At 38.4% G+C, this 22141-nt stretch overlaps 1 protein-coding gene across 10 annotated transcripts in view; it reads left to right on the plus strand.

Annotated features, from left to right (window-relative positions):
• Positions 1-22141, plus strand: part of KIF21A (kinesin family member 21A) — a 94475-nt gene that overhangs the window by 19383 nt on the left and 52951 nt on the right. For 9 of the 10 annotated variants that reach the window (XM_062638314.1, XM_062638316.1, XM_062638322.1 and 6 more), the window contains exons 2-7: positions 11659-11881; positions 13152-13334; positions 15016-15165; positions 15849-15983; positions 18534-18701; positions 20487-20602. In XM_062638314.1, the coding sequence (XP_062494298.1) occupies positions 11659-11881; positions 13152-13334; positions 15016-15165; positions 15849-15983; positions 18534-18701; positions 20487-20602 (975 nt within the window). Of the gene's footprint in view, positions 1-11658; positions 11882-13151; positions 13335-15015; positions 15166-15848; positions 15984-16791; positions 16834-18533; positions 18702-20486; positions 20603-22141 lie in introns of those variants that run through there. The other variant, XM_062638323.1, reaches the window with a different exon arrangement.

Here is a 22141-nt window from a genome sequence, read left to right on the forward strand (position 1 = left end):
TTCTTTTAACTGACCTGATCCTCCTTTTCTTTTGTTGTATTATTTGACTGTAATTACTTGGGAAGTGGCTTGTAGCTTTAGCTGTGTTGGTAACTTTGTGTTTGTTTAGAGTTGGTGAAATGTAATTTTTGGACCTGTGGCTCATCAGTGTAAAGCAACCAACTGCCCTAGACTTGAGAATAGAAAACTGGGAAGATAAAATCTCTGTATGGAGATAAGACAAATGAAAACAATTTCAGTGCTACAGTAGTCTTGGCATGAATGTGTAGTGATTTCTGGAGCTGTAAAGGCTGGGAACATAAGTGTATGTGTGTGGGTAGTTGGGTGTGTGGGTGCTGGTGAAAAGGAAAGGGGAATCTGGGTTAGGGAGGCAATAATTAAGAGTTCTTTCTGCAGACATAAGAAACCCTTTTAACTTTGTTTAAAAATAACAGAATACCTCTTTTTAAAAATTAAGCTATTTTAATGTGAGCTTCTAGAATAGAATACAGTTAACTACTAAGAGGAAGAAATTGAATGAAGCCTGGTGCTGGCATGCCTGACTAGGTGTTTTCAGTCATTTGGATAAATGTGTATTGCATCGGTTATTCTCTTCTGTTTAAAGACAAAAAAAAAAGAAAATTATGTTCCTGGAATGAATAAACATTGTTTTATTTGCTTATTTCTGAATTTGTGGTGCTTATTCTTGGTTTCCCTAAGTGTGTTGGTGTCTTGGAATGTGGGGAAGTTCCCGAAAGTATGTACTTATTCTTAACATATTTTACTTGCATATATGAATTTTTTTATATTATGTATATTTTATATTATATATGAAATTTCTTATATACATGGAAATATAGGTATATACATGGGTAAAACAGTATTTTTTTATTTTTTTTGTGTGTGAGGGCGTGAGGAAGTAGTGCCATTGCTCTGCAAGTACGAGTGTCCAACTTTAGCACCAGAAAGTCTCTGTCAGTTCTGTGCCTTTAATTGAAAACACCATGTGGGCATCATTAGTTCGTTTGTTGGTGTACTGTGATGCTGTGGGGAACGTTTTTGAAACCAGCTGTCCCACAAAACTGTTTTTTAGTAAAGTTTGACTCTGGTAGTACTACAGTAGTTCGTGTGCTTTTCTAAAGAGTTGACACCATTGATGTTTGTGCTGTGAGTGATGTACTTTTTATGGGCTTGGTGTACTTGGATGTGTTAGGCTATCCAACCCCCCAGAATACTCTAGTCGCTACTGCTTTACCAAGCTACGGAATAACACCTATTAGATGTAAGAGGAAAAAATGGGAAAACCGAGCAAACCAAGCCCACAGCAACACAAAACCATAGTCTTGAGTACCTGCAAACCTAAATTCTTGTCACATTTAGAATTCAGGGATTCTGAGGTAATTCTGGTATCTCTTGTAAGCCAGGGCCCAATCAATTTATGTTGACAACATTACTTTTGACAGTACTGTTTTATCTCAGGTGAATTCTCACACTCTAAATTTCTGGACACAGTGTCTCAAATACTGGCAGCACTTGTCATGACTCATTACTAGGCTGCTGGGCTGTGCACTCTTCAACAAGCTTTCCGTAAATTCTCTTTTAAGTTCTACATAATTTAGGATGAAAAAAATGACATTTGTTTAGCAGCTTTAATCTCTGCTAAGCATTCAGTCGTATAGCAGAAAGCTGCTACAGAAAGTATGTTCCTTTTCCTGATACTGCCCTAATTACATAATTAATACCAGGCTCTGGTAAGTTTTACCAGTGGCGTGACTCAGCCACTCCTTACAGCTCTATGCTCCAGAGCAGGAATAATGAAGGCTGCTAATTCGTGTGTTATTGCTAAATGTTGGAGGGAAAAAATCCCACATAATTTACAAAAGAAATGTGGGGGGTGCCATGCTCTGTTTTGCATATAGAATTGTTTTCTCCATTAATCCTTATCCACAGAAATACATTTGATTGCCTAATTGTCTCTTAAGCGCAGTAGTTGTTGATACTGTTTGGGGGACACACCAAAAGACTTTTCTTCCCTCTTTCCTTTTGAATTTGTGATATGTACGCTGTTTAAGCTGTGTGACCATCAGGTGCTATTACCATAAACTTTTCACAATAATAATCTTTATTAGTGTTCAGTATCGTCAGTGCTAGTAATTAATATGAAACTACACCAATGTAATGTAGATGGTGTTTCATACTTCTGTGCATAGGCTTATAGAGCATATAAACTGAAGCATATTTATTAATAGAAACCTTAAATTTACAAGAAGCAAGTGTACTTACGTGAGACAGATTTAATGTGCAGTTTTAGCCAGTTCTTTTATCCTTGGTTTGCTTTTTGGATATTTGTCTTGGTACACAAATATATCCAGAGCACAGCCATCAAATTGCAGACTGGTTGAACCGTCTGGGAAACCACAGTTTTGGTGACGTGGAGCAGTCATACGGAGCCAGAGGCACAGATGACTGCTTCCTTGTGGTAAATTTTTGGGTTACATGTTTCCCTTGTTTATGCACTTCCTATGTTGGCTCTGGAGGTGTTTGATTTCTGACAGACCTTTTGGGGATGTTAAGTTTACCAGAACACCTGTGAAAGTGCCATGGCCTTCATGCCTGAACAAGGTATTTGGGATGTGTCTGCTGCTCCCCTGACTGTGGGGTGATGTCCAGAAAGTGCGGTGTAAGCACAGTAACAATCTAAGTGTACATAGAGATTCTTAAAGGACTGGAAGCTACCTCCTAAAATATGAACTTAAGTGAGCCAGCATCTTCTGGAGTTCCTTTTTGTTCTTTCTTTTTTTTTTTTTTTTAAGATAAAAAACATTCCCAGGGGTTGTTTTCAGAGTTAGTCCTTACAAGAAGAGTAGACTGTGAGTGACCTGAATATTTCAGAGTACGTCCACATATTTGCTACAACGTGGTGTCCAGACCTTGAGCTAATGCCAGCCATGTTAGTAGTACAGCTGAGCACTGTGCCCACTGCACTGTAACAGCAGATACTTACGCTTCTTACTCTCTAATATTACTTGTTCATGCTCTTTGAGGAGAGACAGTCCAGTAGCTCCAGGCTTATGAGCTACATGGAGATTAAATGTCTGTAGTCCTTTTCAGCACTAGAGTATGTTTGACCCTTTATTAGGGCCAATGTCTATATTCTGCCGCTTTGTTGGATGCTACAGGTGTGCCTGCATTCTGTATGGTATGAAATTAGTTTTGAACTTTAGTTTTAGGAAGGCCTTGCTGATAAACAGTAAATTCTTCAAGTCTTAATTCATAAATTAAACTTTGCATGTTTTTTACATCTCATTTTCTCAGTTTTAGATCTCATTTAGATTCTCAATTTTCTCTCCGATATTGTTATTTCTTCTGTAGCTTTTTGAGTGATGAGACACATAACATTAAATGTTCATTTTAAAAAATAGGACAGTAGCACAGTTAAAAAAAATATGTTTGCCTTAGAAATGCTCTTTCCAATATTAGTTTAGTTCTACTCAAACTGTGCCTGTGTTTGGAGGCATTCCAGTTCTGTGCTTGGCAGGCACGTGGAAGCTTATGGTAGTGCTGCTTTTTCATTGCAGCTGACCTTGTCTTGAACTAGAAATAATCAAGGCCTTTACAAATCTTGCAACAGTTGCCCCTTCTGTCTCTCAAAAGTCAAATTGTTCTCGAAAGCTATGGATTTCTTTGCTCACTAGAGAGTAAATTAGTCCACAAGAAACAACAAGGAAGAGGTTTAGATGAAAGCATTGCTTCATATTATAAGGAAAGATGTCTGAGGTTGTCTAGATCTACTGGAGGATCTTTTAGCTCTTCTGTGGGATGTGGGGATGAGGAATGAGTGTGCTGGGCAGCAGGAGGTCTGTGGGAGGGCAGGCTTGGGCCTTTCCCCTCCCTCTGTTTGCTTTTCCTGGCAAAAGCATAGGACTGTGCCTGTCAGTGTGAGGATGCCATCTGTGTTGCACAGCCTGCTTGGCTGTTATAGAATTGCACAAGAATTACTCTGAAATCATACTGCTAAACTGTTTTCTGGCTCGCTGCAGTGGTTGCCTGGAGATGCAGCTATTGTACAGTGGCTCGGGAACCAAGTGAAAGCAGCAGCTTTCGAAACTGCCTCAGCCTGGCACTGCAAATGTAATCCCCAGCACAAGCAGTTAATGGCAGATGAGCTGACCAGACACAGGCTGCTGAAAAGGGTAATTGTTTTATGAAAATAAATTTGGTTTTTAAAAATAGAAAATAGCCAAAAAGGCTGAGGGTAGAGAACTGGACAAATCTAGTTACAGCAGAGGTACATTTCCTCAATTTAATCTAATTTAATTCTAGTTTTCCATTTGCTGCTTTCTTGTTATGTGCTAACTGAAAGTGACATTCTGCAGCACTAAAACAAAATATCCTGTGTGTGTATTTTTGAATAGGATTTTTGTTTGTTTGCAGTAAAGTAAGTTAGCTATTGAAAACACAATATCTTGGAACCCAGTTTATTTAGTGACTGATTTTGCTGCATGTTTTAAACTAAAGGATTAATGCTCATATGTAGTGGCTACACATGGATTGAAGGGATGCTAATGCCTTTTTATCAGTATCTTTATAGGACTTTGGAGTAAAATCTGGACCACACAGAACTTGCTTTAGCTTTGCTGCACTCCTTATACATTTTATTAGGAGTTCTCTGAGCTATCTGTGAAATTTTGTTCTCTGGTGTTGCCAAACTTGCATTGAGATACATACCTACTTAACATGCCTGGTTTCCTGGTGTCTGAAGGTGAGCATCGGTACACGTGCATAACATCTGCCTCACTTGTGCTTGCCCAGGGACCTGGTGTAAGCTTAGGCAGAGTAACACCTGGAGTCTGCCTAGCTTCTGTGGGCTCTGGGCACACACTGCACCTTCTGGCAGCGCTGAGCTCGGTCTGGATCTTGACAGCCATGGTAACTTTAGGGAAACATCGATGGGAGCAGTGCCCGCATCTTGGGTGAGAGAGATTGAGTTGCAGTCACAGCAAGCTAGTGCTTGTTGCCGTGGCTGGGTGACTGCGTGTGCCTGTGCCTCTGCCTCCCGCAGGTAACCCAGGCTCACAGGGTGGGAGCTGACCCATGGCAGGGGGAGAGACTTGGCAATGTGCTGGGTGGCCAGTTGCCACAGTGTGGCTGCTGAGCAGTGTCTTGTATAATCATTGTAACATGCATATCTGTAATCGCATGTCCTTTTCACATGTGAATACCAGTAGGTGTAATACCAGTGATTGATATAATTAATACAGAACTGTACCATTAATTGATACTACAGGATACGTACTGAATGATAAAGCATCCAGAAACTGAGTTAGTCTTTCTGCAGCAGTGGCACTGTTACAAATGTACCCTGAATTTGTCTTATGCTTTGTTTGCTTTATAAGGATGGCTTTTATTTCATTATTCATTCAGTCATTGAAAGTACTTCATGAAGGTTTGGGGTGGTTTGTTCTTTTTCCGTTGCAGGCACCTGAAACTAATGGAGTCCATTCTGAAGGCTGTCAAGGTATACTGGTAGTACAGTATATTTATGGCTTGCTGAGCAACAACTGCCTTGCTGGCACTTGAAAAGAAAAGCAGAAGGCAAATGACCTGGACTTTGCTTGCAGCTTACCGTAACAGCGTAGGGGGCTATTTTAATGCTAGCACTGGGAAGGAGTGCTGTGTGGTATGGGTTTGAATTTAATATGTATTTTGTGTTATTCTGAAGAGGAGTTAAATCGTGATATTTCTTCAAAAGGATTTGGGCTGGCAGTTGAGGTGTTGGCTTGTAGTAAATTTATACTTTCTCTGAACTTGTGTGTATTTCTGGAGGAAAAAAGCAGGATAAAAGCATTCTAAAACAGTTCAGACTTTTCATGTTTGTTTCACTGGTCACCAAAACCTCTCTTTGGAAATGCTGAGGGGGACATTACAGAAGCACATCAATGCTAAAGGTGTTGAATTGTAACTCACCAAATATGAGCATTTTTTTACCTGCTGGTGTTACTTAGCACCATAGATGATTGCCACAGGCAATGGAGGTGCAGGGGCCATTGTGCCCAGACATGCTGGCAACAGAACAGAAACTCTTTACCGTGGTTGATGGTTGCTGGCACAAGCCAGAAGGTTTGTTCCTGTTTACTGCTGTGCTAACAAGAGGTAGATCTGGCATTTGTCATGTATTTGTCGTATGTCAGGCTCTTTTATATCTGTATACCTCATTCAGAGGTAAAGAAATAATATTTCAATCACTAGTTCACATAATGCATTCAGGTGCTATAGCTATAGCTGAAGTCTCATTTGGAGGTGCTGATAATCACAGAAGCAAGCAAGATTCTGCTGTGTGCTAGCAAAAATACTGAAAAGCTTATGCAAGCAAAAGTATTAGTTGTCTGTGGGAAGGAATCTGTCCAGCTTTCTTTAGCTCCCTCCTTGTGAAGGACTATGTTTAGTGGGAGTGGTTTGAGCATAATTGTAAATGGAATGGGAAAAAGAAATTGTGATGCCAAAATACAGGCAGGAATCTGCTTTCTCTTTTTTTTTTATCAGGTTTGGAGAGCTTTTGTTTGTTTACCAGTTTATATTGCCTGCTATGCTTCATTAAAAGTTTTATTAGGTGCTCTTGGATTTAATATTTCATATACCCACACGTGAAACTTAATTGTGTGAAATTTAATAGGTTTGATGTAAGAAGAGAGAGTTGGGTTTACAGGATAACTTGTTTGCTGCTGAGCACTGCACATGGTTTGAGTGGTGTTTGAATGTGCTTTTCTGAGCAAGGTGAAGACAGTCTTTTCCCCACAGCAGAAATTTTTAATGAAAAAGAACTTTGTGGGACTTCACCTTCTTTCCAACACCCAGCTTCTGGCTAGGTCTTGCTATCTGCAAAATTAATCTGTGATGTATTTTTTCTTTCTGTAAAATGAGAATAACTTGATGCTTTGCCCTTTATAGGTTACCCTTAGAGGTACTTGTTTGCTTATTACTATTCTGTACAGGTGCCGAGAAGGTATGTGGTAAATGTTGTGACAATACCTTTTGCTAGAATAGTACTTGCAGTACTTTACATGCAAAATAAATTCACTGGTCTCATTTTGTTTAGTATATTAAATGAGGTTTAAGGGATGGCTTGATCATAGATTTATGGAGATTGAGGAAAAGCTAGATAATGGGGAGGTCTTAAATGAACTGTCAAAATTGTTCAGTAGCTGAAAGGAGATGTGTGCATGTATTCCACCTATATCCTTATAAAACCATATATATATATATATATATATATATATATAAATAATATATACTTATCACTGGGACAGTTTTCTGCCTCTAGAAATAAACCAAGATAGGATGCTTTTCAGGGGGATATTATGATATTTTTTTTGTTTTGAGGAAGAATCACTTCTGGGAAGTCTAATGCTCGACCATAACACATGGTATTGACCCAACATTGCTGTAGTCCCTGGACTGTATTATTGGAGTCTGTTCTAGCTGACTATATTTTTAGCAGAGACACTGTGCACCTATTCTACTGAGAGATTAGTACAATCTAGTGCATTACTATGACCACCACTGGCTATTTTAGCCTTCCTAATTAGACAGCTTGTCCCTGTGCTGAGGCAGAATAGATTTAGGGGATTAAGTTTCATATGTGTGGCCTGGAGGCTCTGCAAAGTACATGTAAACAAGACTTGGGTGTGTTCATGATTTGGAGGGGAAGAGAGGGAAGGATGCAAGCCAAGGTGGTGTTTGGGTGGTTGCCACGTCCAAGGAGATGTGATTGTAAATAGGTAGAAAACACCTGATAGTACACAATTAAGAGAGTAGCCTGAAAAACAGGTGAGATGGGGGCTGCGTGGATGAAAAAATGGGTGAAGTCAAACCTGTCCTGGAGAACAATCCCAGTGGCATACAACTAGGCTGGGAACTGCAGAGAGAGATCATTGAAATGAACTCTCACATTTTAAAGCATGGGCGCTGCCTGCTTTGCTGACAGAAGTGACCACATTAAGACATGAAAGTGGGAAAAGTTTGGCTGTAATCAGAAAGAAAAATCACTTTCCAACTGATGTGTGGGGTGGAGGAGGAGGAAATGTTCCTATAGCCAGTGCTGGAACAGAATCTGACTTGCATGAGGACTGTTACTTGTCAGACCACACATTGAGTGCAAATAGTAAGACTTTGAGAGCAGTGAGGTTCATAAGCAGCTAGAAATCAGGTTGAAGGTATTTGTTGCTTACTTATTTAAGTCATTGTATTAGCTTGATGCTGAATTTACCAAGAGAGCTATATAGATCTTGGTGCACGAAGTATCCCTTGAGCAGACCTTAGGTTGGGTGATGAAGATCTCCTTTCTGCACACCCTTTTTAGGGAAGATGTCATTCAAACCTGACAGCTGTGATCTCTCTCTTGTTGCTACCTCCCAGCTCTGTGGCAGAGCAGGACATTGTGTAAAGGCAGTTACAGAATAAGAAAGGAGTCTGTCTTTGGGGTGAAGCTTTACTGATGTGGTAAGTCTTGCTTTGTTTTCCCTTTGTGCTGCAGATGTGCTGGTGAAATGCTACTTTTTCCTCTTAGCACTGCCTTCAGATTTTGTGGTAGATTAGGGAGGAAGGACAGTGCCATTGCTGCTGGGTCTCTGGTTGTTGTGAGATTACCCAAGGAAGTGACTGTGCTGGCAGCAAGCTGCTAGTAGTGACAAAGATTTCCATCAGCTCAGCTGGTCTCTGGAATGGTATCTTGCTGTGGCCTGATTATGGTTGCAGGGAATGCACTTGCAGCTTGCTGCTGTGCTGAGCAGCAGAATGTTCAGGGGTGCTCCCTGGCTCCAAGGCAAAGAGCTAGCTGGGAGGATCCTCATGGGAAGTCTCTGCAGGCTGACATCGAAACTTCTCACTTTAGTCCTCTCATCACTGTAATAATTATCATGCAAATCACTGATATTTTTAAGCATGCTGTTCCTCTTTGTGGTCACTCTGAGCCTTTACTTAGTAGTAGAAAGGAGAAAATTATTTGGCACCTGTCATAATTGCATCAGTTATTCAGCACAGAAAATTAATTCTGACCTAAAAAAAAAAAGGATGGAAAAACCCTCTTTCTCTTTCAAGTTGTCAGTTTTCATTCTACAAGTTAGTGCTAAAAGCCTTTTGGAACTGGCTGGAAATTGAGGTTGTGATGCATGAAAGGTTACTTGATCTTGAAAATGTGTTATTGGTTTTTAGAACAGGTCTTTCTAAGCTTTCTTATACCAGGAAATAATGTGACAAGTACCGCTGGAGCTTTAGGAACACTCAGAGTTCATGCTTATAAGAACAATTGATTGTCTTTGTGCCATCCGCACTGGATTAGTGAAAGAATAAGAGTGCTTAGTCTGAAAAAGAAGCTTGCCCACTGACTTGACTTCTACTGCCTTATTTTAATGCCTTGAATAACTTGCTGAGTATTGGTATTTTCTAAATATTGTGTCATAGACTGCATGCTTTTGTTTGCTCAACTTTCTTGTTGTATAGAAAGCTGTTAAGAAAGGCATATGATTAATTTCCCTTTAAGGACTCTATCTGTCAGGTTTGTGTAGTGGGTACAGGTGCTAGTGGATCAAGTTTGTTAGTGAAGGGGTTATGTATGTCCTAAATTATTTTTAGCATCCTTCTAATTTAAAGAGAAAAAAATCCTTATGATAATGATTGTTAATAGGGAGAATATCTGTGACCTATATTACACACTGTCCTTAAATGCAAACACCGTTTATTTATGCCTATTTTACACATCATATACTCTTCCCTTAATTGTATTTTTCAAAGGTTTGCTTAATTTGCACTTCACACTAGAGGGTATGCTGACAAGGGAGGTGTACTGCCTGATCCTTAATGAACTTTCCATAAAGGAGTTAATGTGAAGAAACCCTTACAAATAAATGATTGTTATTCCCTAGTGCCACACAGTGGAATGTAATGAAGCTTTTAAAATAAAACTTCTGAAGAATACTCCTGATAGCAATGCACATCTCTGGGTGAACAATTTGCACTCTGCAGAGATACATCATGTTCCATGTGATTCTCTCCCACCCTCATGTTTCTAACTTGCCCTGAAGTGTGTGTGCTGGTATAATTTGGGCTAGTCTGCAGCAGTCCACTCAGGGGCGTTGGAGCCTGTCTCTGTGCATCAGCAAGCATTGGCATGGTTGCAGTAGAGCAGTAGGTACCTTTGGGCCCTTATGTTTCGATTAGATTTTGGAACAAATTTTGTGTTTTGAGTGGAGCATTTTGGCTTAGTTTCCTCTGAAAGGGGTATAATCTGTGCACACTGAAACTGCTCTGTGATCCAAAGTAGCATGTGGTAAGTGAAGATGCTGGGGGAATTTGCTTCAAGACAGCACAACTACCCCAAATCAAACACTAATGTAGTTTGTTACATGCTACGTGGCCCTTAATGCATGGAATACAAAATGAATATGTGCCTTTAAAGTATACTCTGCGTACAGATCTTCAACTTAGACATATGTAACCAAAAGCAGCCATACTAAGGTAAATATAAGTACTTAAAGTTTGATGTAAGTGGAAAATCTATATGAAATACTCCATGATTTTGTATGTAGCTGTACTGCTGATGATTTATCACCCTTTTTATTTATATATATATATGTATATATATCCTTATTTCTCCCTTGTCTTTTAAGCTGCACACTTTTCTTCATTTATAAATTTGGTGCTGCTTTGAGAAGTTACAAATACTTTTTCTTTAAAACAAATAAAAAGATAATTTTGTAAACAAATTATTAGTTAATTACAGCTGGAATAATATGTTATGTTGGCCAGAATTTTTCTTCCTGATAGTTAACCATTAAACCAGTTGAATCATAAACCTCTACAGTGTTCTTTAGTCACAGAGCCAGTGCATTAATTCAGTTTTGGCAAGTTTGCAAGAGTACTGAGAATGCAGAAGAACTAATAAAATGAGAGAATACAGCTATCTTGAACTCTTTATATTCTATCAAGTAGTTTGTCAGAGATGGAGCAAACTGAAATAAAGCCTGAACTTTGCCTCAGTGGGGAAATAAGGAGGAATGAGACACTCTCTTCTTTAGAACTTGTTAGATATTTTTTTCTTTCCTTTGGAGGTATGCTGCTTCACTGAAACTAAACATCACATGGAAGTGTTTTGCTGTGACAAAGCGCCTTTCCTGTCAAAGAACAACTGAGCCTTTCTGCCTGCTCTTAGCAAGGAGGCCGTTGTTTAAGTTGATATGTAGGTTTTGGGGATCCTTGCTCCCAAAATACTACTTAAATTATCGTCCAATTTTTTCATATTTCTGTTGCTATTAAAATCCATTTTTACAATGAAATCATGAAGAAGTCCGATATGATCTCAAAGTCTGAAAAGGTTCCTGCAGGCTACTCTTCACTAGTGCACCATATATGCCCAGGAATGTTCAGAGTTCTAGCAGGTCATCAACTTGAAGATGATAGGTGAACCTTCAGAGAAGACAATGTCATTTGCATGAACAGTTGTAGGAGTGGGGCTCTGATATGGTCAGTTCTGTGGCACAGACAGCTGGAAGCTTCCTGGCTTGATGAAAATTTCCTATTTTTCAGTCAGGAATTCTTTTCAGATCTCTTCTTTACGTTGTTCATATGTTCTTCTCCCTGATAATGGGAATTTCTAATAGTTCTCTTTTGTCTTTTCCAAACTAGAATTAGACCACAGCTAGCCAAAGAGAAGATTGAAGGATGCCATATTTGTACCTCTGTCACACCCGGAGAACCTCAAGTGTTCCTGGGAAAGGATAAGGCCTTCACTTTCGATTATGTCTTTAACATAGACTCGCAGCAAGAAGAGATCTATATACAATGTATAGAAAAACTGATTGAAGGTTGTTTTGAAGGCTATAATGCCACTGTGTTTGCCTATGGCCAGGTAAGCTTTACTTTATTTCAAAGTATTTATTTTGACATAAACAGTTTCTTGTGACTGATCTTTTTCTTAAACTATGGAATGCATGAGCCTGGGTTTTAGCATCTTGGATTTATTTTAAATGATGTATCCTGCAGGAGACTGTTTAGGAGTTTGTACAGATTCTGTGCAGAATGGCAGTTGAAACACAGACAATATATAGGCAGTAGAATTAATAGTAATGCTGACAATAGCATGAGTCCGTGTAATTTCTTAATTCACCCCAAATGCAGCAGTACAAATTAGTGGCTGCATTAGTTTTTATGTAGAGCTAGGTTGTACTGAGATTCTTTTCTGAGCAACTGTCCATCCCTCTGTGCTTTCAGACACTTTTGGGAAGAGAAGCTTTTTTAAAATAGATTCTAGTGAGCTTCAGGCCACATTGTTTGTTTGTGGGCAAAATGACTTTTCATAGAGAACACACCTTCTCAGTGCACGGGGTACATATATTACTTCTTAAAGCTGCAATATTGAGCACAATGTAGAGAATGCATTATTGTCTTCTGAATATTCCTTTAGGAATTGATTGCATAAATTTTAGTCTTAGATGCTGAATTTTGTCATTGTTAAATGTCATATCTTGAGCTGGACTTTAGCTAGCTAACTCTAGCAGTGTGCAGATCCAGTTTAGATTATGTTCAGCAGGATTTTGTCTTTGACTTTCCTCACTAATTGAGTGAAAACACAACACTGCCTTATTTTCTATAAGGACTTCACATTTAATTAAATTATCTTCCTAGTGAACGTATGTCTTGTATTCTTCAGTGCTGTCTTATAAATTGAAAACAATGGTAATATTCTACCTGAGATAGCCAGACATCATAATTAAGGGAGTCATTTGATCTACTTCAAATTGCAAATTGAAATTGCAAATGCTGCTTCTACGTTCGAAATATATGCTTTAATTAACAGTCTCTGTTGAAAACATTAACTCTTCTTCTGACCTCAGACATGATAGCTCAAGGGCAGTGTAAGCTTAGAAGTTTGTAGGGGAAAGGCTATGAAAGATTGTGCTGGTTCCTGCCTTCTTGTATGTGATCTGTGGATAAACAGTAGATTTTGTCCAACTTTTGCTGTTAATCCCTTTTCACCCCAGAATGACCTATTGTTTTGCATGTTAATACTGTAGAGATGACAGACTGACTTAATAGTCACTATCTAGCATTAATGTTCACAAACTGCATTTCTCTGTGTACTGTTAATTGTTCTAGTGACTAATCCTTTTTCAATTTAGACAGGTGCTGGCAAAACATACACCATGGGCACTGGGTTTGATGTCAATATAACAGAAGAGGAGCAAGGCATTATATCCCGTGCTGTTAAGCATCTTTTCAGATGTATTGAAGAAAAAAAACAAGCTGCTATTAAACAAGGACTTCCACCTCCGGATTTTAAAGTGAATGCACAGTTCTTAGAGGTAAATACAACCTGTGTTTTTTGCGTGTAACTCCATTGGGTTTTTTTAAGCCAATTAATCCTTTTTTTTTTTTATTTGGTTGTTACATTTATTTATTTTCCCACAAGATGTTTTGAGTTAATCTTCAAGATTTTAAAAGGACATTTTAGTTTACTTCAGCTCTTCAGAATATGGATAAAGAGTCTTTTTATCTTACTCCAATTATTTTAGTAGTTTTCTTCGCAGAGTTATTTTGAAGCGCAGTAGTCATTTACCCCTTTCTGTAGCACACGTATTTTTGTGGGGCCTGTTGCTCTCGCCTGCTTAATTCTTTATAAAACCTCAAAGCAAGAAAGTGTATATGTATAAAAAACCATCAGTTGTACTTTGTGCCTTTGAATGGTCACCATGCTTTGCCTGCTTTTGACACTTTGCCATAGTGTCATACTTTTAGCTTTTAAAATCTGTTCAAGAGTTTTGTTATATTCATTTCACTGACGAAGAAACCTTTTGCTTTCAGTATATGAGAAAGTACATTGGGAGAATGCACATCCATTGCAATGGTTCCTTGGCTTTTACCTAGGGACTTTGATCAGGAATTTAATCAGTTTGGCCTAAGCTCTGCTGAAGTTAGTTGGTATAACCAAATTAAAGACAGTGGAAATGTTCCAGTGTACATCAGCAGAGACCTGCTTTTTTGTTTGTTATTTCTTTCTTTATTTTGTTTTCCCTGATGTCTTCAGTTGGATTTAAACACTTCCTAAAACTTGGAGCATTCTTAAAATGATAATCCATCTCCTGTAACAGATAACTACATAGTAATTTCTGATGTCTTTCCTTGTTCTGATATTATTTAGTGACCTAAAAGTCTGATGTGCACAATGATATTGAATTGAAAGACCACTAGATGGTATTTGCCTTCAGGAGACCCAATGAAACAGGCAATAAACACTAAGCAGCCCGAAACATGCAAGAGATAGTTGCTGTTGCTTGTGTGCTCGTGCCTGAAAGTTGTGACTCAGTCTGGAGCACTAAGTGTAGGTATTGCATGGAGGAAAGTACAAAAGCCCTGCTCAAGAAACCATCCCATAGTATTTTTGACCTGTTGGTAGGTGTATTTTTGGCCTGTTTCTAGGTGTCTTTAATAAGCAGCTTGCACAAAAAACTGTTACAGGTTAAATTCCTTCTAGGCCTGGAACAGTTTATCCAAATGAAGGAGAAACATAGAATTAAGGTGTGAGGGAGGAGATGAGAAAAGGTGTGCTGGCAGGGAGAGCAAGTAGAGTGAGTTTGAAGTGCTTGGTGGAAGGGGGCAGCCAACTGAATCAACAAAAGGAAAGCCCAAGGTCAAATCTGAAGAGAGCAGGTGCCTGCCACAGAAACCCCTGCTGTGGTTGTTTTGCTGGCATCTAGAACCTCCGCTTCCCTGGTGCCACCAAAGAAGCTTCTCCCAGATCTGACAATCTGGAGGAAGTTATGGCAGCTTTGGGTGGCATAATAGTAAGGTGTGCAGGTGACTTAATTTGCAGTTGCTACATTACCATATTGTCCTTGTGAGTTTGGATGTTTCATAGCATCTATTCTGAGAGCCTTGACATTTTTAGAACTTTCTGTACGTACCATGCACAGTTTTGTTAGTTTATGGAGGAATTCCTTCCTTAAATAATATGGTTTATATCTTTTTTTTTTCTTCTCTCCTCAGCTTTACAATGAAGAAATTCTTGATCTGTTTGATACCACACGTGATATTGATGCAAAGAATAAAAAATCAAATATTAAAATACATGAAGATTCAGTAGGAGGAATTTATACAGTGGGTGTTACAACCCGAACTGTGAATGGAGAATCAGAGGTGATCGCTGAAAATAAATAAATAAATTACTCTGTAGCATACCAAATGCATTCTAAAAATGTTTTCTGTGTGTTTTGTTAAGCAGTTAAAAAGATAGGTTTCACTTGCCAAATCTGAATTACAAGTTTTCTTTATTTTCTGTAGCCTTAAGTCTGCTAAATGTTTGATAGTAATTTCCTACCACTTGAATCTGCTAGAAACACACTTTTACTAATAATGTGGTTCTACTGGGAGTGAAAATTTTGGCATGTATGTAAATCTGGTCTCCCAAATCTTGTATGTGGTGTTTTTTTCCTGTGACAAGAAAGCTTTGCATTATGACTGGTGTGAGTTAAACTGCCATTCGTGTGCATTGCAAATCTGAATACCGATATTATTTTACTGTGTGATTTTTGTACAAAAAGTACAAAAATTTCACCTTTTTGCCACAGGTGAATGAAAGGAAGGTTGCTATGTTACTACTAGGGGACAGCAAAAAGATGGGTACAAAGATCAAAGCATCTTGTTTTAGAAGCAGTAGAAAATACTTTTGCTTGCTTAAGTACCTTTCTGCTTTTTGACCTAAAGGAACTGAAATCATATCAAAGAGAAAAAGCTTATTTATATCTAAAGCCCTAAGTGTTACAGGAACACTTTTTGTTTGAACCCCAAACAATGCAGTTTACCTCTTGTCTATTTTATAGATGATGCAGTGCCTAAAGCTGGGGGCTTTGTCTCGAACCACTGCCAGCACTCAGATGAATGTTCAGAGCTCACGGTCTCATGCTATCTTTACTATACACTTATGTCAAACCAGAGCCTGTCCTGCATTTAACACGGTATGTATCTTTGCTGGTTTTAATCGTCAATTTAGTAACCATTTTTCAAAAGGTGAATATTGTTTTAGCAGCCACTGCTATCTGAATTGCACTTAGTAAAGATGCTACAGTCGTCATGATGCTGGATGAGTTTGCTAAGCGTTATAATGATTTGATTTAATCTGTGCGTATATAACCATCTTCTAGCCAGAGGCAACCATAAAACTGTAACCTCTTACGTGAACCAGCCCATTCTCCTCTAGCATTTTCTTCAGTATTTTGTTGCAACATACACAAGCCAGAATGTTAAAATGTAATTTGTCTTTAATTGGGAAAGTGTTTCAAATTGTCTTAGTATTTAGTGGATTTAAGCTTGCAGTCAGCAAACTGAAAACACTTGGATATTCCAGATTAAATGTTGATAGAGCAAGTAGTAAAGCATTTGATTCTGAGGCTTTGTCTATTTATTTTAAATATGTATGTGTTTGGGGTTATGTGCTTAACCTGAGATTTAAACTATGAATGTACATGGAGCTGTTCTGTAGAAGATGTTTCGTGTGACTGGTTGGTTGTTAGTTGCTGTTGGTATACCTTGTAAAAAGGGGAGTTCCCCATAAATCCATATTACTTAAAACTACAGTAGCTTCAGGGGGCCTTATTTTGATTTTTCTAAAGGTATCAATTTTAAAATATTTTGCTGAACTCCTAAGTGTGTCTGGCTAGCATTTTACACACAGATATCAAGCTTTCAAGCATGCGGAACAGGGAATTGGATTTGTAGTTGTACTTTTTTGGGGGCGGGTTGCTTTTTTTGTAACACTACAAATAATCATTTGCAGGCAAAATGAGTGTCACTCCCTGGTCCTTTGCGGTATGTAGACCTCCTTTATGTACCTGTTAAAAATACTTCTTCCTGGTTTCCACGCTGAACCTGGTGGTGTGGGCAGCTATCTGTCTTCACTTGGGGGAGGGACTGGTATCGCACTTGGAGCCCAGACAGGGCACCTCAGTCACTGCATGGTGACACTGTCTGTTCAGAGGTTTTGTTGAAAACTGCCCATTTAGCTGGGGAGCAAGAAAACTCATCTGGAAGCCCCATTTCCCTCAGGCTGTCAGCACTGCAGTCTGCTGGTGCAGGTGTACTTGTAGCCTTCTGCATCAGCTGAGCCACACGCAGGACTCTTGCCTGGCTCTGCCTGGCTTTTAACAGATACTTGTGCTAGAGGAATAGGAGGCTGCCTTCTGTCTTATGTCAAATTGGCTTGTTTCTCTTTTTTTTGGGGAGATATGAGCAAGGTAATTTGATGGTCTGGAGCTGGGCATTGCTAGATCCTTCATCTGTGAAGACAGCACCCTCTTCTTTCCCTGTGGTGTTAGGAGAGTAGAGGTTAGGCCTGACACTGGCCTCTGAATGCTCCTGGAATATAAATTAATATGAGCTATTATTGGGTGTCCAGGAGAGATGCAGCTCAAGTTTCTGTAGACAACAGTTTTGGGAGACCTTTGTTACCAGGGCAACACAGTTTCTCCTGCTCAGATGACAGCATTGGCTGCTTCCCCTCTGCGGCAGGCAGCCAGGGCTACAGCACAGACACACCATTCCTCACACTGTGTTCACACTATCCATGCTTCTTGGGAGTTTCTGGTTGTACATTTGGCTTAGTAAATAAGCAAGAGCAAAAGCATGCTTTGAGGGCTGCAAAAGAGAGTGTGGGCAAACAGCAGTGTAAATGTCAAAATATCAGAAATAGGGATTTATAGTACAGCTACAATAATGGATAGAAATAAGCTAGGGATTACCTAATGAACAAGGGTAATTTTGCTGCTGTGCTTTGGGACATGAAGTGGAAAGAGTGGCTGAGGCTGTGGTAGCTCACTGTAGTGCACTGAGGCTCCCCACACTGACAAAGGTATGTGTCAAGTGCCAGTTTTTACAGCTTACTTGGGCTGTGGGGAAGGAACCTCTTCTCCCTTGTTGCCTCCTCTATCCCCATTTTCTGTTCAAGTCAGAAGTGCTGGTAGAGTACTGTCTGCTAGGAAACTGGCTTAAAAATTAATTCCTACAATAAAATTGAAGAACCATGCCACAGGGATGCTGGTGATGTGGATTAGAGTTCTAAAACAAAATATCTTTCAGTTATTTGGGAGGTTTATGAACCAAGTGGGTCAGGAAATTAGATAATTAAGTTTGGTATTTTAATCAATTTCCTTCAACTGATTTAAGACTTGCCTTCCAGGAGAGGTACAAATGTTGTTGTGCACTTTGCTGAAGACTTGCGTATTTTAATGTATGTGTCCCCTCGTCCTCCCATCAAGAAACAGTTGTAGCTTATACTTAAAGTAACTGGCATTTACATACATCTGGAGCTGGGTCTTCAAGAATATGTTAGTACGTATGATTAAAATGGTGACAGTTTTTGGAGAGACTGTTATAAAAGAATAACATGATGGCAAGCCTTGTAAATAATCGTTGATTGAACTTTGCAGTAGACAAATGTTAATTGAAAGATAATATGAAATAAGTTAATGTGAAAGAGCTTACTAAGCTTTATGGCTTATTCTTTATTTCAGGATAATACCACCGATAACAGAATAATATCAGAGTCTTCTGAGATGAATGAATTTGAAACTCTTACTGCCAAGTTCCATTTTGTTGATTTAGCAGGATCTGAAAGGTTAAAGCGAACAGGAGCTACAGGAGAAAGGGCAAAAGAAGGAATTTCCATCAACTGTGGACTAGTAAGACTATACAACTTGTTCCCATAGGTTGTTGGTACCATCTTTTCTTCCTTTTTTGGATCACTTGTTTTCAGTAATCCCTAAAGTAGAAAAGTGTTGAGTAAACAAAGACTGAGCTTTGCACAGGATGTGATAGTGCGCATTGATTCTTTCTGGCTCCTGGCTTGCTAATGGTTTTTCAGTTGTATTAGACCCTAACTAGCAAATTCTAGTACTTATAGCTTATGAAATATAGTTAGTTACTTTAACTTTTAAAATATATTGTAAAGTACCTTTCATTTTTTTAACTTTTATTTTTTAGTGGGTCAAGATCCAAACAATTGGAGAACATTATAAGCAGTTTGTAAGGAGTACAGGCATGTGCAACATGGGCAATGAGTCAGCTTAATTCATCTGTAAATGCTTGGTTTTTATTACAGTTATGAAGTACAATGTAAAACAACCCCAGGCAAAACACTTACAACTAGAAATAAAATTTTTCATTTATAGCATCACTACTTATTTTGTTTGAGTATTGGGTTTCCATGTAGCTTTTGATTAACTTTATTAAATGTTTTGTTTAACATTTACTTATCTCCATTGAAAAGTAGAGCTGGTGATTATCAGTGGAGATTGTAGTTTCATGCCTTTGTTTTGAGCTGCTTGGCTGAATGGAGGCTCTGTGCAATTCACTTTTACAGACAGAAATATATGTTTACTTTTACAGACAGAAATATATGTTTACTTTCTACATGAAAACATGTCTCTTCTGGTCTAGTGTGTAGTACTACAGGTAGATATTCTGTAACTAGAATTTTCTTAGTGATTCTGTTGCATGACAGTGGTTATATTCTGTAGATGTACTGGTTATATTGTATGGAAGAGAGAATTTAGTTCAATTTCATCACTGATTATAAGCACAACAGAAACTTCAGATGATATAGGTGTATCCCTAACAAACAGGATACAGAATGCACAAAGGTGAAAATCCGTGTGGTAAAAGCAGTATCTGATCACAGAATTTCCATTTACAGTTAATTCCAGGCCTCAGCATTGGGGAAACAGATTGAAAGGGATTTAAACACTTCAAAGCAGTCACAGTTGTGTACTCGGTTTGTCAGCTGCTGGGTGCAGTAAGGCCATTTTCAAGAAGAACTGTCTGTACAGGGTGCCATCTAGAGGAATGCTCTTTAATTTGGCATATAGTTGAACTACATGCAGTTGCACTTTAGAAATAGTTTTGCATCCAAATATTTGTTTATAAACTTGAGTTAGATCCTTTGAGCAATGAAATAGGACAGCCACAAATTACACAATTTCAGTCCTTAAATGCTTAAATATTCACCAGACATTCCTCATTTCATACTAGTAAGGATAGTAAGTTTTTTTTTTCAATGCGAATGCCCATACTTAATTCTAAATGTAGTGTAAAGCAGTTGATAAATATTTTAAAATGAATATAGCTGCTGCCAGAAGTGGAGATCAGCTTTAATAATCATTGAAAGTAAAAGTTTGTTATGTGAAGTAATTCTAACTTTAGCTTGTGAGTGACATGAGAGAGTGCAACCAAATTGTGCAAAGCACTTAGCACTTCCAGATATCAGGCTGCAATTAATTTGATTCACCATTGATAGCAGAAAAGTTCACAGATGTCTAGTGTTAAATGTAAAAATCCTAAGGAAATTTTTTAAGTTTCATGAGTATATTTATTTTACAATATGCAGACTTCATTTTTAGCTGTTTTTAAAATAAAACTATTCAGGAATTTCTTTTAACTTATGTGTTACATGATTTGGTGTTTTGTAGCTGGCACTTGGCAATGTAATAAGTGCACTGGGAGATAAAAGTAAGAAGGCAACTCATGTACCATACAGAGATTCAAAGCTTACAAGGCTTCTTCAGGACTCTCTTGGGGGAAACAGGTATGACAAATACAATATTTTATGTGTTTCATTGTGAATGAGCATGAATGAGTACATTATCTTCAGAAAGTAAAATAAACATTAAACAATGATAAAAATAGCCAGTCTTCTCTGGGGGAAGGTTCCAAAGATAAATTACTCTCGTGATAGAAAACATGAGCAACACAGGGAAAAGATTTTGTAAAGATGATTTTGCATTATTCTTTGTCAGTGTTGTTGTAGCTTTACTAGCCATGAGGCTTTGAGTTACTTAGACGTTACCATTTGCAGGACAAGTCATTCCTATGAAGGCCTTTTTAGATTATAAATATCATAAATGATAAATTTTGTTATTATGTTATAGCCTTGTTAATTACAGCATAGTTTAAAGATGTGATGATTTTCTCCTTCAGCATTTCAGTTACTTTTTTATTTAATGGCACTGAATAGTTTACTCTGATTTCCATGCACAGGAGCTTAGAGTTGGCTTACCACAGGCATTGCTAACTTTTGGTAAAGACTGCGTACCTCAGGGGTATGTTGCATCTGTCCATTTATCTGATGTTGGGTTAGAGCCTAATAAAACAAGCATTTCACCAGAATTGTTTGTATGAACCTGTTCTGTATACCTACTGCACATACAAAGAAGAGGGTCTTTGGCCTCTCAAAGCTTTGTCTAAGCAAACATTAACAAATCTATTAAAATACAAATGTTGTATTTGTAATGTATTTGTAATTTATACCATCTATGAATACAAGAGGGAGCATAGTTGAGTATGTTTTCACAAGGTAGTACTCTCCTTCCTCTATTTAATCAAGCTGACTCCTAGTTTTTTAGGAGGGAAGGAAGTTTTCTGGGCATTTCACGAAGGAACAGGGAGAAGTGAAGAAGTTCTTGAATTGTTGCTCTGGGCTTCAGAGAGAGCTCTTAACTGTAAACACCTTGCAGCACTGCAGTGTGAGGAAAAGCATAGAGCCAGACAAAACGAGTAAAATAAAGGCTAGAATTTTCAGAAGCCCTTGTGAAATATGAATTCACTCCTCTAAATGAGATAACAAGGTTTTATTGTGGGGTTTGTATTTCACACCCCTAAGGGAGGAAAAAACTCAAAGAGTTAGGAAAAAAAAAGGGCAGAAATCAGGAGCATAGCTGCTGTCTTAGCTAGTGCTGGAAATAGCTACCAGTAGCACTTCTGGATTAAATTTGATATCAAATACACTGACTAACAGCCATTTTTTTCAAGCCACTTCTAAAATTGCACTTTTGTTGCAATATTAGTTTGACTCTAAAATATTTCCCCATCTTACAGCTCCACTGCTCCCCCACCTGGAGAAATTACAGTTTAGTGTTGGGGTTTAACCCCAGCCAGCAGCTAAGCCCCACACACAGCATTCAACAGCACCGATGTTAAAGTTGTGGGACCCCCACATCATTTTTATTTTTGTGATAGACGTGCTGAGACATGTCAAATGAGCATTTTGCTGTTCAGGAAAGAGTTATTCATTGTAGCATAGTTTCCTATCCATGCTTTGGCAACCAACAAGTGTAGGAAAGCTAAA

This window comes from Pezoporus occidentalis, unplaced genomic scaffold, assembly GCF_034315485.1.
Source record: "Pezoporus occidentalis ecotype Australia unplaced genomic scaffold, CSIRO_AGI_Poc_V1 ctg56, whole genome shotgun sequence".
In the NCBI taxonomy this organism is placed as follows: domain Eukaryota; kingdom Metazoa; phylum Chordata; class Aves; order Psittaciformes; family Psittacidae; genus Pezoporus; species Pezoporus occidentalis.